This window comes from Schistosoma haematobium, chromosome 6 (assembly GCF_000699445.3).
Source record: "Schistosoma haematobium chromosome 6, whole genome shotgun sequence".
NCBI lineage: Eukaryota > Metazoa > Platyhelminthes > Trematoda > Strigeidida > Schistosomatidae > Schistosoma > Schistosoma haematobium.
Genome location: NC_067201.1, coordinates 5,308,543 through 5,328,590, shown reverse-complemented (window position 1 = coordinate 5,328,590; position 20,048 = coordinate 5,308,543). Strand labels below are relative to the sequence as shown.

The window sequence follows — 20,048 nt, the reverse complement described above, 5'->3', positions numbered from 1 at the left end:
CAGTGACTGATCGAATGAACTTCTAAACTATGTGAAGATTTGAATAATTGATATAAAGGAATTAAATTTCACTTCATTACACAAGCTAGTGGCTATCTGGACTCAGTACCTAAGTGAATAGCGCCATGGTTTTTGAAGAGAACGCTAACAGGTTCGAGTTTCGAAGCGAACACCAACTCTGTAATGCAGATAAATCCAACTGATGAGTCCTAGATTCCATTTTTAGCGACCATCCAACTCTGATCATAATCAGTTACATTGTTTACTGGTTGTTCTTCCTTAAGTTAAATATCACAATGCAAAAAAATTGTGTAGAGAAGTTTCATGTTTTTGAGCTGAGCGTTTGACAAAAGTAGTTTCCACAGTTCATTCGTCTCCATAGAATACATCTGAGTGATATTCATGCGCACATTAATGACTAGTTTCGCTACTGATCTTATGAAGTCTTATAAAGAATCAGTGGCTAGTTATGAGTCCAAAATTTTAATAAATCCCAAGCAAGAATAAAAGAACTACTCAGTAATCTCGAGTTTATAATATCCTCTATCTTATAACTTACTTACTTACTTACGCCTGTTACTCCTCGTGAAGGAGCATAGGCCGCTCACCACCATTCTCCATCCAACACTATCCTGGCCAATCCTTTCCAGCTCCTTCCAGTTCTTATTCATCCTTGTCATATCCGATTGTATTTTCCAACGTTATGTGTGCTTTGGCCTTCCTCGTGTCCGCTTCCCTTCACAATTCCAAGTTAGGGTTTGTCTCCTGACGCAGTTTGATGATTTGTGTAATGTATGTCCTATCCATTTCCATCGTCTTCTCCTAATTTCTTCTTCATCGGGAAGCTAGTTTGTTCTCTCCCACAAAAGGCTGTTGCTGATGGTATCCGGCCAATGGGTGTTGAGTATTTTGCGAAGACAACGATTTATAAATACTTGTACCTTCTTGATTGTGGTTGTTGTAGTTCTTCAAGTTTCAGCTCCGTACAGTAGAACTGACTGTATTGACGTTCGTATTTAAGATTCTCACTTTGATATTGGTTGAAAGTTGTTTTGAGTTGCACATGTTCTTCAATTGTAGGAATGTGACCCTTTATTTGCCAATCCTCGCCTTTACGTCTGCATCTGATCCTCCTTATTCATCGATGATGCTTCACAGGTATGTGAAGGATTTTACATCTTCCAGAGTTTCGCCATCAAGAGTGATTGGATTGCTGTTCTCCGCCTGTAGCTCTTCTAGAGTTACTGCCGGTCCCAAGCCCGGGTAAAGGAGGAGGGTTGGGCATGGGGTTAGCGTCCCCATCTCGTAGAAAACTAACTCGCTAAAAAAACGCTTACCAGAAAAAAATATCTCATAACAACTCAATCAGATCTGTTTTTATTTAGTATGTTATATATTCGAAAGAATCGGTAGTCCAGTTTATTACACTTTCAATTTCTACGACTTCATTAATTTTATACGTTCACTTTGACCTCAGAGTATAAATAATTAAGTATTGAAACACCATATGTATCGCTGTTCAATGAAAATTAGTTTGTTCATACATACTAGGGGTCTTATGTCATTTTAATTATGATATATATTGGTATGATATGGTGTAAAACATCTAGTTTTTGTGATATTTGCTTTTGAGTATATGAAATCTTAGAAAGCCGGCTAATCAGCGAAGAATATAAACTAGCCTTGTTGATAAGGACCAACCAGTCAAGGAATTAGAAAGCAAGCCAATCACTGAGATTCAGGATCAGAGGAACAAGTAGGTAGAAAACTTTGAGGAATTCTTGAACAGACCTGCCCCATTTAAACTAACCGGACATATAAACAGCACACACATACCTCCTTATAGATGTCACTTCACCAATTATCATTGAAATCAGAACGGACATCAGACATAGCAACAGTGGGAAATCAGCAGGACCTGAAAACCTCATGGAGCATTCTTCAACAATATGGTTTAGCTGAAATGATCGTCAACATAATCCGGAATTCATACGATGGACTACAGTGCAAAGTAATGCATGAATGACAGCTAACAGATGTATTTTGTGTGAGGGTCGTTGTCAGAAAATGCTGCTTACTTTCACCTTTTCTATTTCTTCTCGTGATCGAATGAGTTATGAAGACCTCGACATCTGAGGGGAAGCATGGAACACAATGAACAGCTTGCATGCAACTCGATGATTTGAAGTCCTCACATGACCTAACACGTCTATTCCATACACACGAACAAATGCAGATGAAGACAACTGGTGTAGTGACAAACTATGCAACAGTTTGTCTCAACATACACAAAAGAAAATGCAAGATCCTCAAATACAACACGGAGAACAATCCTATCACACTTGATGGAGAAACTCTAGAAGAGGTCACAAATTCCACATATTTGAGGAACGTCATCGATGAACAATGTGGATCGGATGCAGATGTGAATGCACGAATTTGAAAGGCACGGACAGCATCCCCACAACTGAAGAACATATGGGACTCAAAATAACTGTCAGCCAACATCAAATTCAGAATTTGCAATACGAATGAGAATTCATTGAGTTCTATTGTGCGGATCTGAAGCTTTGCGAACTACTACAACCATCATCAAAATTGTACAAGGACTTATAAACAATTGTCTACTCAAGATACTCAATATCCTTTGATCGGATAACATCAGCAACATCGTACTGATGGAGAAAACAATTCAATTTCTATCTGAAGAGGAAATTATAGAGAGACGTCGAGAAAATCATTAAAATGGATCACTATGTGAGCGCTTATTTGGAATTCTGAAGGGAAACGGAAAAGAGGAATGTCAAAGAACACACTGCACTGAGAGTTGGAAGTAGACATCAGAAGGATGAACAGCAACTGTAAACTACTGGAAGGCGTTGCTCAGAATAGAGTTCAATGGCGTATCTTTTTGGGCAGCCAATGCTGCTCCACGAGGAGTAACAGGGTTAAGTAAGTAGGAACGTATTAAGTACCAACTAATGCAGAACATAGTTTCTGGGCATTTCAATGATTGCGTCGAACCATTTAACATCTAAATATAGTAAGCTTGTCACTCAGTAACTATGACTATTGACCACAGGGATTCGGTTAGTACTGATGACTAGATGAACAAGGTATTTGTTACATCTGTTCAATGATCAGTCACTTTCGTCCACGCTGTTATTCTAAGCAGCGCATCAGTAAATATCATCTAGTTTTGAGTATCGTGGAAATTACACACGATCAATGTCAAGCCACCACTGAAAACCTGGGAGCACTGAACAGTCATTCCGTTATAATATGCGACTCTTCGATAGTGCACATCCTTGCACAAACACATGAGAATCGAACACACTACATTCAAGCTTGGGGGCAAATACCTAATTTGTATACGACCGAGTCAGTGCCCAACAGTGTCAATGTCGAACTTTAATTAATCCACAGTACTGCGCTATCATCTTCTATTGTTTTTGGTGGGTAACTGCTTCACACCTGACAAGGTTTATCTACATTGGTCAAGGCTTCTCACTTGAACTCCAGAAACAACAATAATTAACCAGTCTCTTTTGGCATATGTAAGACCTCAGCTAGTTGATTCAATGTCTCCATAAGTCAAAAGGATAGTTAAGTAAATTTAGATAATGACCACCAATGGGATCTATGATACACATCCTGGAACTGGTTAGTTCGATTTACCTACACTTAATATCAATGTTCACTTCACATATCACTGTAGTACTTCGAAATTGGAAACTAATATAATTTGTAAAACTCAAAATAAGATTATGAGAAATGATTTCAGAAACGAAAAAAAATTATTTCACTTTCAAATTACATCGTTTTCAAATGAAAAGTACACTTGTTTTTTCATATTGATTTTTACAAATTCATTTAATAACGCATATATTGGATACCACATAGAATTACTATAAACTAATAACACACGGCACATATCATGATGAAGGAGCTTCACATTAAAACGAGTATTTTCTTAAATAAATGTCAATATTGACTCATGATCTCAACTAATAAAATGATCATAATATCTACAAAACCCCCCTTCTGATATTAATCAATATATGTCTACTAGTGACTGGCTTCAACCGAGTATGTTGTGAGATAGTAACTCACTGATGAAGATGGTGGATGTGTTGCTCAATTTCGTGGATTAATTTAAATTAGACATTAACACCATTGGATTCCAGTCAGCTCAGTGATCTCGAGGTTAAACGTTCGCGCGCAAGACTGATAGATCCTAAGTTTAAATCTTGCGAGACGAGATCGTGGATGAGCACTCTTGAGGAGTCCCACCATATGAAGAATTGGTCGTCAAATGTCTCCAAGTTTTCAATGGTTATCTATCTTCAAATGATTCATGATCTCGATTATTAAAATTACTACAATATCCACAAAAAACCCCATTCTAATATTATAGTGAACAAAAAAACTATATTGAATCTAAGCCAATATTATTCCATGTGATTATCATAATGAATAAAGAACAGAATTCTATCTTGATCAAAGATCATAATGAAATGAGGTTGTTTTTAGAAAACATGATCTACCTTTTCAATTTTGCCTTCATAATCCATTTTATATACTTTTCCATCAATAAGTAATCAGTAGTATATTAAAGTTTAAAGTACATTTATAATAATGGATCAATAAATTGTATGATCCATATTGATCTTTATCAATTAAAATCAGGATTTTCTGTATAGTTATTGTTGATAGTGAAGTGAATTAACAGAATACAAACTATGCAACTTTATATCAAACTGAATCTTATAAAAAAAATGTTCAGTTGCCTACTACTATTAATCATTTAGACATTTTAAATGTGAGTAGGCTGATAAATAAACTTTTTGTTAACATGTGATATAGTTACAGTTATTATTATTTTTGGTGGCTTTATTCATCACTGTTACCCGAAGCAATGGTGTCCGCATCTTCAATTGACTGATTCAAGAGAAAACTGGACACTCATAGAATCATGCTAGAAAGAAAGGGATAACATAGGCCGTAGGCCTTCTGTCCTTACTACACGAATCTGAAATTCGAATCTGAATTATATTTTTGGTACAATATAGAATTGTCAGCATAAAGTATTTCAACAAGTTTCCTCTTCTTATTTCTTGATCGATCCTGACGATAAATATTAACTGATCTCCAGTTAGATGTTAGCAGTTCAGTAATCAACATGTGAATAATGTTTATTCTTTTCAATGCATACCGTTGCCAGGAACCATGATGTCACTGGTTAAGCTTATTTGTAACTTGTATAGTGAAATATCGTAGACTTGTCACAAACTCACCTGAATAGGTTGTGCGACTAATGAGCATAATGATATATTAAAACAAACAAGAAATCAGATAACGTTGAAATATCCAGATGGAACAAACAGCCCAGATATTCAAGCAGATTGCCATATTGTTATTGGAATATAATAACTAAAACTCATTTGAAAATATCTGGATTTATATTGTGCAGAATTAATGTGATCAACCAAAATGTCAAACAAAATTATAACAGATAAAAATAACTACACAGAAGTGGATGGCATTGGCTAGGGGTGGAATTCAGAGAGCGCGTTTCGTTCTATGTGGAATCAGTCAGCTGAATGGGACAATTCGCACAAGATCAAATTATATCACAAGAAACTAATCAATTTCAATGTTAATCATCGATGGGAAGATGAAAACAATTAGTAGAGAATGATAAGTTACAACTACTTAGTACTGACTTAACAATATGAATAACAATGGATATTAGGACAAAGTGATGTGAGATACAATTTCGTCATCGATTATTGAATTATTTGAGTGCCACAACAATAAATAATCACCTGGTTTCTTAAATATTGTATCAGCACATAATTTCTCAGTCTGAATTAAGTTCACCTATTTCCAAATGTATTAACAACATTCCATTGACTTAAATTCACTTGGTACTGTTTAGTTGAATCTTCCCATTGATGTTTAGGACTGCAATTGATCAGTCTCTTATTGGCATATGTGCATATTGTGCGTATTGCCTCGATATAGCCTCAAGTCACAAGCATTATATAGAAAGATTAATAGTGGCTAGCATTGGAAACCAGGACGCGGATTCCATTGCTAGCCACTATTCATCTTTGATTATAATGATATTCCATGACGTTTAGAAACTTACTGACCTTCATAGAATGTAGTGAGAAAGCAAACCAAATCAAATGAATCATTACAACCAAGTGAGAATCTACATTTGACAAAATGGTTAAGTTCTTTACCAACGTTTACATTAAATAATGAGAATCATACCCTAAATTTTTAAATATCATCATGCTTTAGTTAGATATGAATAGGGTGAATAACGGACAAAAGCTTTTCTGTTATCAGGAAGTGTGAACTTAACCGTCCTGATATCAGTGTTTAATAAAAGTGAATCATCTAACATTTTAGTTAGTCAACAGAGCATATAAGAGCATAATTCTCACTGACGATTACAGTTCCACCATCTAACGTCATCCAAAATATGTCTTCTATAAAGAAATCATTCTACGACATTCCAAATTACAGAATGAAAAGAGAAAATCAAGTGAAAGTCGGAGATTGAAATGAAATCCTCAATGAAAACCATACACTACATACATTATTCACTCACTGAATGAACCGGAAAGTGCTACTTATCGCATACACACACACACATTGAACATTGAGAATGAAATACACCGAAATTCATTGACACATATCCTATACATCATAAATATTGTCGATGAATTTGAACTTTCATTCATTAAATCTCTACATACAAGTTGATTTACATGACTACTTCATTATTGAAATAGTCGTTATGTATAACATAAAAATTGTTATCGGTTTCATTTTATATTAATTCTTAATAAGCTGGATTCCGTAAGGATCGGTCGTGCACAGACCAAATTGCGACACTACGGATCATCGTCGAACAATCAGTTGAGTGGAACTCGTCACTATACATCAACTTCATTGATTATGAAAAGGCATTTGACATTGTAGATAGAAGAACGTTATGGAAACGTCTTCGACACTATGGAGTTCCTGAGAAGATTGTCAATATTATCCGGAACTCATACGACGGACTACAGTGTAAGGTCGTGCATGGAGGACAGCTGACAGATGTATTCCAAGTAAGGACCGAAGTCAGACAAGGCTGTCTACTCCTCTTTCTTCTGGTGGTCGACTGGATTATGAAGACCTCAACATCTGAAGGAAAACACGGAATACAATGGACAGCTCAGAACCAATTAGACGATTTGGACTTCGCAGATGACCTAGCCCTCCTATCGCATACACACGAACAGATGCAGATAAAGACAGCCAATGTAGCAGCAGTCTCTGTATCAGTAGGCTTCAACATACACAAGGGGAAAACCTATGTCCTCGAATTCAAAGCGGAGAACAACAATCCAATCACTCTTGATGGCGAAACTCTGGAAGATGTAGAGTCCTTCACATACCTGGGAAGCATCATCGATGAACAAGGAGGATCAGATGCAGACGTAAAGGCAAGGATCGGCAAAGCAAGGACAGCATTCATACAATTGAAGAACGTATGGAACTCAAAACAACTTTCAACCAATATCAAAGTGAGAATCTTAAATACGAACGTCAATACAGTCAGTTCTACTGTACGGAGCTGAAACTTGAAGAACTACAACAACCACAATCAAGAAGGTACAAGTATTTATAAATAGTCGTTTACTCAAGATACTCAACACCCATTGGCCGGATACCATCAGCAACAGCCTTTTGTGGGAGAGAACAAACTAGCTTCCCGATGAAGAAGAAATTAGGAGAAGACGATGGAAATTGATAGACATACATTATGCAAATCATCAATCTGCATCATGAGGCAATCCCTAACTTGGAATTGTGAAGGGAAGCGGAAATGAGGAAGGCCGAATAACACACTACATCGGGAAATCGAAGCAGATATGGAAAGGATGAATAAGAACTGGAAGGAGCTGGAAAGGATTGGCCAGGATAGTGTTGGATGGAGAATGGTGGTGAGCGGCCTATGCTCCTTCACGAGGAGTAACAGGCTATTATGAATGAATGAATATTAACATGATTTAATGATATCAATTAGAAACCTATTGTGAATTATTCACATAAATATAAATCCTTTTAGGATATTTAATGAATAGTCGTTTTCAATAAATTTCAATGATATGTAGAGTTAAAAATTCACAGTTTTATATTTCTATTACATAATTCAATGTTACCAATGTTAGTTTTCATTTGAACTGAATATCTTCAATTCTTTCATTTAAAAGTTCTAAATTATAATAACATAAATTGAACATTGAAGTTTATACACATCACAAATCTAAAGAAATGTATACCCTCTCTGTATCACTTCATTCTATAGATTTTAAATAAACCTCTTCCCCTTCCTCCGCCAAAAAAATGTACAAACAACATATGTGCTCATATTTGCATAATCAATCTTTAACAATTTTTACAATGAATAATAAACATTATGTAATTTCAGATGGGTTTTGTGGATATTATAGTAATTTCAATGGTTAAGACTCATGAGTCTTAACCCCCCTTCTGATATTAATCAACATATGCTCACTAGTGACTGGCTTCACGAAGTATATCCTGGAGTTCTAGTGAGAAGTAGTGACCAGTGGAGTTCATTGGTGTCTGTTGTGAGATAGTAACTCACTGATGATAATGGTTGATGAGTGGCTCAATTTCGTGGGTTAGTTGAAGTTAGACATTAACACCGTTGGATGCCGACCGGCTCAGTGATCTAGTGGTTAAGTGCTGGCGCGTGAGACCAGTAGGTCCCGGATTCGAATTACTCAGGGGGAGAGGTCGTGGATACACACTGCTGAGGAGTCCCACAATAGGTCTAGTTTCAACTGACTCGTGATCTTAACCATTGAAATTATGTAATTTATATTGATGGGATACTTACAAAAGAAAAAAAGAGATACATTTTGATTTTTTGATTTGATTATTATCATTCTTTTCATATGTAATTTAATTCATTAAAACAAGGAAAAAGAATAATTCTATAATTTGTCGGAGTATAAAATAAACACCCGCACACACCCGGACACACACACAAGACAAAATGTTACATCTATATAGTAGTTTTGTTTTAATTCATCAATGATTACACAATTAATCATTATGAAATATTAACTTTTGAATATTATTTGACATTTTGATAAGTCTTGTCGATCGAACGCTATATTCGTTTTCCTAAACTATTCTGGTAACCCGCAGTCTAGAACTACACAGCGAATTGAACACCAGAGAGAAGACACAAGTATGAGAGAAAATACTTTATCCCAAGGTTCATTTTTGTACAGAAAATCATAGGTATTTATAGATGTTGGCGTCTGTTAAATCAACATCATATTTCAGCCAATCCGTTAACGACATATTATGCTACCGACCAATAGTAGCACGCCACGTTGGAACTCTAGAACGTTCCATCATACTCTGATTGTCTAGGACCCTTCGGCTCCTTTTGGGCCTCTGGAGGCTCCGTTGAAGTTCTCCGGAAGCCGACTCAACACATTTCTTAATTATATCAGTTAGATGATGAAGAAACATGATAGTTTAATTTATATGTTCAATATTTCAGATTTCAATTTGTTTGTATGAAATGAATGGTAACATCAAATGATGATACTATCATTTCTGGACGAACCAGTCAGATATAAAATAATAGGTTTCGGATTTTGGCGCAAAATTCATGTATTCATTTGGTGAAATAAAGTTTTGGCATTATGGCTGATGTCAGTTCATGATGAAAACCTTAAATCTAATTCCTAACCCTAACTATTAACTGTAAATCATAACTGTAATTCCTCACACTGCTTTATAACCCACATTTAGTCCTAGTTATTAGGTAGACACTTCCAAGGTCGGTCTTAGATAGCTGGAAGAAGGTTATGGGCGGCCAAATCGACCGAAACGTGGCATCAATCCATAAAGTCACTAACTTCTAGTTTGAGCAATGTTAGTAGATGCAAACCACTTGGTTGGGGTCCGCGTAACTATCGTAACTAATGATTAGAGACTGTGAGTGACATGGCTCAGAATCAATCACAATGGCGTAGATGTATACACTCTGTCTTCTCTTAAACTGTGAGAATAAAATTGCTTTAGATCTTTCTTTTTTACTAATTAATTCTTCCTTCCTGTACTATATCCTTATATGCAATCTTTCTTTTATATATTACTACTATTGAAGTAACTGGTTTTATGAATTCGGTGTTCATCTTGTTATGCTAATGAGGTATAGCAAATGAACCGATGCATATATTTGCCTGATCCTACGTTATAGCTGACTGACTAACTGGAGGTCACTCTAGCGTCGCTCAAAAGTCGTCCAAGAATTATAGTCTCATCGAATGGTTATTTCATACAAGTTGTTTGCATTACATATTTTGAAATAGAAAATGATTTCAAATAGCTGTTGTTATATTCTAGTGAAGCTTAAATTACGAGTAACTTCTGAGAATTGTTAATGGACTATTATATATGTATATATTCTTATTGTATAACTAGAATATGTATATCTATCTTTCTCTTATTATAAACTTCATTTTAACTCATAGACTATTATGATAAGATTTAATTTTCTTAAGTTGTTTTCATTTTATTAATAACCGTCTCCCATGTTCACAGCTACTTTTCGGATTGATCTTTTACAATTGATATTTGCTATTTTATGGTATGATGTGGTCCGTTTTGGCTTGTATATAAACTAAGTATGTTTGAAATAAATGATTTGCATAGTGGAGGCTATATACTGGAACAATCGTTCCTCAAGGTCCTACCATGCCAGACAGGTCGGTTAAAGAACGGTAAGACTAAAATCAGCGAACTCAAGGTTCGAAGTCGTACTGTTGACTGTACAGAGGTGTAACCGCAATAAAGTGTTTCCTTCAGACAACCAACATAACAGCGATGCTGCCTTCCCACAAGGAGGAGTGGGTTTGGGGAAGATCGGTTCTAAAAATACACACCTCGCCTTATCCCACGGATATCCGTCTCCGGCGGTAAGGTCCCGACAAGTACGGAGCTAACACAAAAATTACCCATAAAAAGGTCGTGTGTGACCGACCTCAAGCAGTTGTCCCTTGGGCACTGCGGTCACGCTCTCAGATCACTAAGACCACCTCTAACCCGATTTCCTTTTCAGGTACCTCCAGAAGAACCCTTTCACAGTGTAGGCAACCGGGAAGTAATAACTTCCCTCATACTTCTAACAGCACTCAAGAACACTGTATTCTGACTGACTGAGTAGGTACTGATCGAACTGTGATGTTGGACGACACATGATTGAATACATCAGAGAGCACTAGTTACTTAAAAACTACAGGCAAACTTTACTGATAGATAACGAATAGCACAAAACATAGATTTAAGATTTTCTGTCGACTATCTTCAACAACTTAACAGTTTTTCATCTGTATAGATTAAATGAGAATATTTCCAAAACGGTTTTGATTAATCATTAGAACGATAATTTCAGAATACTGAAAAATTCTTTATTATATAATGTTACTAAGATCATAAACTGGTCTTAGTTGAAGAAGCGTTAAAAACCAGGTTGTACCAGACAACTATTTCGTTTTAAAGTGAAATACATGAATAATGTCAATCGGCAACCTCAGAGGGAATCAAACCTGAGAAATTTAAGTCACATTGCAAGAGCTTCACATTTAGACCATTGAATGAGAATCCCATTGTGTTAATTATTCACTTCAATTAGTCTTATAAAATGAAGATTATCTTAAAGAATATCAAAGTTAAAATAAGAAAGAAATTCTTCACATTATCAATGTCTATTACCTTATAAACTGAAGATTTATGTACATAGTTCCCTTCATTATTGTTGAAGACAGTAAGAATAAATATTTGTGGTGAATAGCACAAATTCTTTTTATTTCGTCTGATTGTAGAATGTTCTTTTATATAAGTTGTATAGTTACAGTACTTTATGACTTAAAAAGCTTGTGACTTAAGGCTATATCGAGGCAATCCGTACAGGATGCACATATGACAACATGAGACTGATCCATCACAGTCCTGAATAACAATAGGAAGATACAAGTAAAATAACACCAAGTGAATTTAATACTTTATTCAGTCTATTAAAGTTATTTACACCCTTGTTATGGAGTAGTGACATATCTTTAAAGCAGCCTTCCATCATTATCTCTTTCATGTAATTCATTTAAACCTACTTTGTAATTATCATTGTTAAATATTACAAGTTGTAAGTAGCTGAAGAGAACCAAATGAAATAAAATGAATTCGCGCTATTCTATTCAAATCATCATTCTTGATCTTTTCATGAAAATATACAGATGAATTAGTTCATGTATGTTAGCCTTCTGATTAATAGTGTTCATGTCATTTTCATCGGGGTGATATGTAATATTGTTTATTGATTATATGGAATGTACTTCTTATTCTCCCTACGTTATATATTGTCCAGAAGATAGGATAAAATCGAATTATGTAGTGTAGTCGTTCTTATGATTGTTTCTAACTTACATAAATAAATATGTAGTAACTTAGCTTTGTTAGTCAATCACCTTGATAACCGTTGTGATATAAATCACAACGGTATTTGAATTCAAAAGGCAGTAAAGAAGTGGCGACTACGGTTTATTAGCCGATAGCACAAATAACAAAGTTACAAGCGAATCGAGCAAATTTGAAGCAAATACAAATGTGTGTATGCAAGAAAACTCAGAGATGAATTTACAATCAAATCGAATCAAGGCGCAGAAAAGCGAAGGAAAGTCTATTATTAGGATTCGAACACAGATATACATGGAAAAGAGGATAATTCATCGAGCGATATTTAAGCGATCATCGTTTAAGCTAGAGAGATATATATGATCAAGCATATATGTTTATACAGAAATGAAGGTGATCATAATGATGCAAAGAAGTAGACGAATTGTTACTGTCTGAATAACATTGTTTGTTAAATAAGTCATCTAATTTACGTAAATCAACCCATAATGAAGCATTTATGTTCGGTTAATTCATCTAATATTATCTCATCCATCTACAATGCCTATATTAATCTACTAATTCAAACGTTATCAAACTGTATGATAATTTTGTTGTATAATAAGAAAGCATGAATAAATAAGTAGTATGATAAGTAGTTTTGGGAAAGTGTACGTTATATCTCATGGGATCGAATATACGTTGCCCAGTTTCACAGTCTGAGAAGTTACCACTGAGATACTCAAGAAAAATCATTTTGAATGATGTCAAAAGTTAAATCCTAACAACTTCAACCACAGGATTCTGCTGAAAGCATCTGTTCTTAAAAGATATTCGTGTAAATGATACTGCCAAGTAATGTTGATGGCTTCGAATTTGAAAAGACATTGATTTAACTACAACGATTCCCATGAAACGTTTTACTCTTTTTTCAGAATGCTAAATAAATTATATTCTAGAGGTTTAGCGTTCGCGCGTGAGACCGATAAGTCCTGGGTTCGAACCTCAAAGAGCTGGATCATGGATGCGCACTGCTGAGAAGTCCCACTGTAGGACAAAATGGCCGTCCAGTGCTTCCAGGTTTTCCATGTTGGTCTAGCTTCAACCCAGATTGGTGTAGGTGGAGTTTTGTTTTCTGAGCTTGATGGTTTAGTCATAGAGCTTTCACTGTTCTCCTGAATTCGAATTTCTTCACTTCTACACGAAGTTTGTTATCATGATGTTGTTCATAAGGACAAAACTCCGCTTAAATCATCCATCTGAGTTGCAAATTGTCTTGACCATCTCAGTTTGATGTATTAAAAATTTGACTGTTGATAAGTTAAGAAGATGATCTATAACATACTGGATTTAGCCATAATTTTTTTGCATCACTTATAATACCAATTACTAATCTGCGGTTGTTACATGAATAAATCTTCAGTTGTAGTTTGATCATCTTCCTTAAACTCTGTTGTGCTAATCCTTGTTGCTGTGTAATATTTATTCAGCGTTATTTTTATCTAAGTTAACACAAGTTGATATATATTACTTACTTACTTACTTACGCCTGTTACTCCCAGTGGAGCATAGGCCACCGACAAGCATTCACCAACCCACTCTGTCCGAGGCAAGTCGATATATATGCGCAAGTCAAAACCATAATCTTATCAAGTTTCAACAGCTTTCCAAAAAAATTACATCATCACAAATATAGTTTAAAATGATGAATATTATGAAAAGAAAATTTAATCAAAGAACAATGAATTTTATCACTTCAAATCAATATAACAGACTTATTTATATCATTATATGTCATCTGTAAAGAGATAATGACCAACCAAGTTTAGTGATGTGGAAGGAAATCCATTCAAACAAATTTGAACTATATTTCCTGATTAATTTCATTTGTCTCAAACTCTACTACTTGTAACAATTCAGTAGGTTGACTTACATTGAAATACTCCAAAAGTATCAAGTGATAAGGATGATGGTTAGCAGATACGCATATCATCCATTCTATTTCTTACTCGTCAGTTAGATGAACATGAATTTCAAGTTTAATGTTTACTCGGAGAATCTATATAACTCAAATGGACGAAATATGTATGGATTACAATAGTAAACTGTTGTACAAATGATTTGAAAATAATGTTCAGTTTGTGGTTGCAGAGAATGTTGAATATGCTTGAAACCATCAACAGAACTAGGATGAAACAGGCCTCCAGTATTTCAGGTTCTCAACAGTGGTCTAAATTAAATCACACCCTGCTTTGAACGAAACTCAACAAGTTCAATAACACAATAGTGAAAGTGATCACGTGCTAACTAGTAACTGGTAGCTTCGAGAGGAAGTTTCAGGATTTTTAGTGAGAAGTCTTGACCAGTGTAGATAAACCTTGTCAGGACTGAATCTCTCACCCACCAAAGACAATAGAAGGTGGTCGTGCAATATCCTATATTCATTGACGTTCAATACTGACACTGTTGGACACTGTCTAAATGGTATACAGATTAAGTACTTGCTCACGAAACCGAATGTCGCGTGTTCGATTCTCACGTTTGGGGCCATGAATGCAGAACACTGAAGAACACACATACTCAAACAATCTGTGTTCAATGCTTTCAGGCGTTCAATGGTAAGTCAAAATTGATCAGTTACTGATGTCAATGACCATTATTTGTACAATTCAATTGATGACCACATATCAACAAAGACTAATACGATGTGTTCTATCATTCTTCATCCTAACATTCCATTTCCTCTTCTCAAATAATCAACTTATGTGCCTCGATCTCTGAAGGTCTTGAAGAGCATGTTGGTTTTTCCCACCTTACTACTCATATCAAACTATTGACAAATGTTTACTGTTTTCGTCCAAACATTTCCGAAGTCAACACAACATCATTGTCAATCGGATGAATATTGACGAAATATAAATACTAAATATAACAGTCCACTATATCTTACGTCCAATCTAACAACGAAAACATGGAAAATCTATTGTTGCACATATCCGATTACTTCCCCGATTATTCCATTTCCACAAATATAACAGATTCCAATGAATCCCATCTATCCACATGGAACACTGTACGTGTATCTCAGTGAGTGAGTCGATCAGAAATATTTCATTCAATGCAATATAACACGCAATATACGCGAATCATCTAAATGATTAATAGAATGACTGAAAGTGGTTGCCATCATTGCAATACAATAACAGAACATGAAATAAAACAAAATGAATGTTTGAAATAACGAAGTAAAGCCAATTCATTTTACTAAGTGTTTGTTGATAAACTGTGTAATTAGTCACAGGTATTCTACTCATCTCCATAGAAATGCATTTGGTCAATGTTTTATTGAAGCTAAACTATCGATTTCACAAACGGAAAATCAGACGTAACGAATTCGACGAACAATAAGTAGAGATGTATATGAAGGTCTGTATTCTTACAAACGAGGATATCATGTGCGATAACTTCATGATATTCACGTCTAAATATGAAGATTGCTTAATCAAATGTTTCTTCTCAATAGTAACAGATTCTTATACACAGGAAATGTTTCTCAACAAATTCAAACTATGTTGTCTCAAATTATTTACATCACAATCCAACCTTCAACTCCATTCCATTCCATCATTCAGTGGATACTATTCACAATCTGTCATCACTGACAACATTCTTTCTTGTAAATGGTTGAATGGCAAGTTGATTGTGTCTCTGTGTGTCAATGTAGCAGACAATCAAGCATATGGCTAGATTATTTTTAGTTTGATTATTAGTATTGACATCAGATTCTCAATTCATGTCACTTCACAATTCATAATTCACGACTATCATTCTTCCAATTACAAATTATTCAAAACAATCCACACTCGCACACAGTTCACTGAAACATTGCATAGAAGTGAAAAAGAAATAATTAGACATATCCTATATTACTATCTTACAAACTGTAGGGAATAATCACACTATCATCAATCAGTCATCCAATAGGCTCAACTGTATTAATCTTCACTGCATTATTAATAAAATAATTATATTGCTTGTTGTAGTGGATATGTGTTTAGTAGACATGCTTTTCATATCTCACACTAGTCATGTTCATGAAAATATGTTCAACATAATTGTTCCTACAAGTGTCACTTTCGTATGACATTGATTGATTTCGCGATTGACTCCGTGACTTGTCAACATGAAACTCCTCACGAAGGGAGAGTTTAATTTCCATCAATCTGGTGAGATGATTCGATTAATCAAAGTCTTAACAACACAATCGATGGCTTACATCCATATCGAACAGAGACAGTTCAAACAGTTCAACTATGGCATGATGAAATTCGATTATTCGTGTAAGTCAGCCAGTGAGTCAAACTGACTAATCAACATCTTCTGAGTGATAAGATGAGATTTTTACAAAACAAACAAGAAAACGAAACGGCACAGATTTCGCATACTAACAATAAAACACCAGTGATCTTCCTCATCAAAATCGGAACATTGTTCTATATTGAATCTCGTTTCAACGTATGCTCGATTAGTAAACCCAAACCTGATCACATTACCAAAATCAAAACTGAACAGAAATGCAACTATTCAATTATATTTAAACACACGAAGATGAACAGTGAATATTTATCTAAGTAATCACAGCATTCTTGCTCATCTCCATTCAAATCTTTACCAACACATCCATTCTCAATCTAATTTCAGTCTATTTCAATTCACGTTTCACAACACCACCCATAAGCGATTGTTCAGCGTTTTCATCATATACATATGGCCCATCAACAGGCTCATAACTGTCTTGTTGATTTTCATCAAATCCTATGTTATCGTAATATTGAGGTTGTTGAAAATGTGGGAATTGTTCAGGTTGCATATTTATCCCTCCCATTTGCATGTAATGCTGAATGGGTGGATATCCATATTGTTGTAGTAGTTGTTGTTGTTGACCTTGTTGTGAAGGATGGAAAGCTTGTACTAGTTTTGACTGATATTGACGTTTCATCATTTGTGATTGACCAATGGGTTGTCCATATCCACTCTGTGCTCCGTATGGATTAGAATATTGGGAGTATGCGCTCATTGGTTGTTGTGAATTGTGGTTAATTTTCCCTCCCATTTGTCTCTTCATCATCATATTGGATGAGTAGTATTGTTGTTGTTGTTGTGGTTGTTGTGGTTGTGATTGTTGTTGTTGTGGTTGCTGTTGTTGCTGTGTCTGTTGTTGTTGCGGTTGCTGTTGTTGCGATTGTTGTTGCATCGGTTGCTGTTGGCCATATGATTGTACACCTTGCATTAAACTCGACTGCAGTTGACGTCTGCTTAATTTAGGTAGATTACTTGATCCTAAGTAATTATTTGCTAATTGAATACCTTGTCCTAATTTCTTCTCATAATCTGCTATTTTTCCAACGCTACTTTTCAATCCATTCAAATCGATACTTTGTGATAATTGACAACAACAACTCATCATGATTATGTATATGGATAGAGATGACATGAATTTATGTGTGGCCAAATTGTTGATTTGCATTGTTCAATATGTTCACTTGAAACATGGAAAGAAAGATAAAACACTGTTTAATTACAGAATAAATACTCAGATGGAAATGTGTATGGATGGTGTTTCGAATGCTGGTTTATGATGAACAAAAGAGAATGCATACATGTTATGACGTAATAATGAATAATAATGTTTGAAGCAGTTTTCTCTTATTAATAATACGCACTGCTGAGAAGTCTCACAGTAGGACGAAATGGTCGTCCAATGCTCCCAGGTTTTCCAAGATGTTCCAGCTTCAATTGACTGATGTACTCAACTATTAAATTACTATAATATCCACAAAAACCCCTACTGATATAATATTACTGTTTATTTATTAAGAAACTAGATTACAATGTATGTTCATATTAAATTCACTTGATATTGTTTACTTCATGGTCACTTCTTCTTTGAATTGGATGATCTGGTCATGGAGCTTTCATCGCTCTTCTGAACGATGTCATCAACACAAACTTCAGGTAGAAGTGAAGTGTTCAAATTTTTCCATATATATAGTTCGTATCTTTTCTTTGTGCTGATGATGTCGTTTAGAAGAACAATGAAAGTTCCACAACCAAATTATTCAGCTCAGAGAACAAAACTTCTTCAAAATCATTCATCTGAGCTACAAATCTTCTACATTATCTGTTAACTATATGCATGAAATTAAGGTGTTGTATTCCATTCATAGTTTATTTTATATAATTATTTCTTGTTGACTTCATCTTTAAATAACTACTGATCAACTAGCAACGACATATAATTCTGCTTCTACGTAACCTCAATTGTTATTCAGTTTCGAATCCATTTATGATGTAACCAGTTAATTATTTGTTCCCAAGTGGAAAACTTATTTAATCATATTTTAGTTAGAAATTAAAATCATATAGTCAAGGAGTATTGTTACACTTACCAATTTCTTTAATTAGAAGATCTATTCTACTAAATACTTTAAATATGATCACAAATTTATAATCATCTTTTATGTTTCCCATGACAACTATACGTCAATCAGTTGTTACTGGTTATCATTGTGATGTACATAAATAAAATAAAGTAAATTATGTGATTATTATTATTATTATTGTATTGACAATCATCAAGGTATTCTTTGTATGTATGCACTACTTCTTTTTGGTGTTGATTCTCAATCAATGTCAACTGTTCACATCAACATTCATTTTATAACCTAGTGAACTTACCTGATACCATCACTTGAATGGATCATTACTGAAAAAAAAACTAATATTTGAGGTAAATTTAGTTCAATTTATTAAATCTGTTTATCACCATGATGGTTCTTTTTTTAAAAAATAAAGTTTGGTAAAATGCAACATCATTTAGCAGTACCTCTATGATTAATGCCAGTCCTAAGCCTGGGTTAGGAGAGGGAGGGAATGAACGTGAGATTAACAACTTCATCTCGTAAAAAAAGGACTCCGCTGTAAAAACCCGAATCAGAGTAAATATGAGAATTAATATTTATTATTCAAATAATGTGCCTTATTGCTTTTTTATCTAAATATCAAATTATCATTCTAAGTAACACGGAATACTTATTTAAATATTTCATTTCCATTTTAAAAATAACAAACTGATTTTAGCTAGACTACCACAGGAAACCAGATGATAGCACAAGACACCTTCCTCGTCCTAAGCAATATACATCCAGGACACCACCAAAGGGGATCAGACCCAAAAGGTTTGGTCTCACAAGGAGACTCCTAACCTCTAGATTATTGAGCCACTATCTGGTAGTATATATGCTTAACCTCAGACAATTCCCGATACTGTGCGATTATTTTTCATAGCATGAGGTGGGTATCTGTCTTACATCCGGCATAGACGAACACAACTAATCACAGCTTCTCACCAGAACTTTAGAAATCGCGTGCTGAGGCTAGTTACTAGTGAGCATATGATTTAGAGTCATAGAGAGAAGCTGTGACTAATGGAGATCAAACTTGTTGAATGTGCGACAGTTATACACCATGTACGGTGAAAGATA

At 34.9% G+C, this 20,048-nt stretch overlaps 1 protein-coding gene across 1 annotated transcript; it reads right to left on the bottom strand.

The window, feature by feature from the left end:
- Positions 1-17,206: 17,206 nt before the first annotated feature.
- Positions 17,207-17,758, bottom strand: MS3_00008376 (uncharacterized protein; the record flags this gene model as incomplete). Its single annotated transcript, XM_012944890.3, has 1 exon — positions 17,207-17,758. One exon carries the CDS (start codon positions 17,756-17,758, stop codon positions 17,207-17,209), a length of 552 nt encoding a protein of 183 aa, XP_012800344.3.
- Between the last annotated feature and the right edge of the window lie 2,290 nt (positions 17,759-20,048).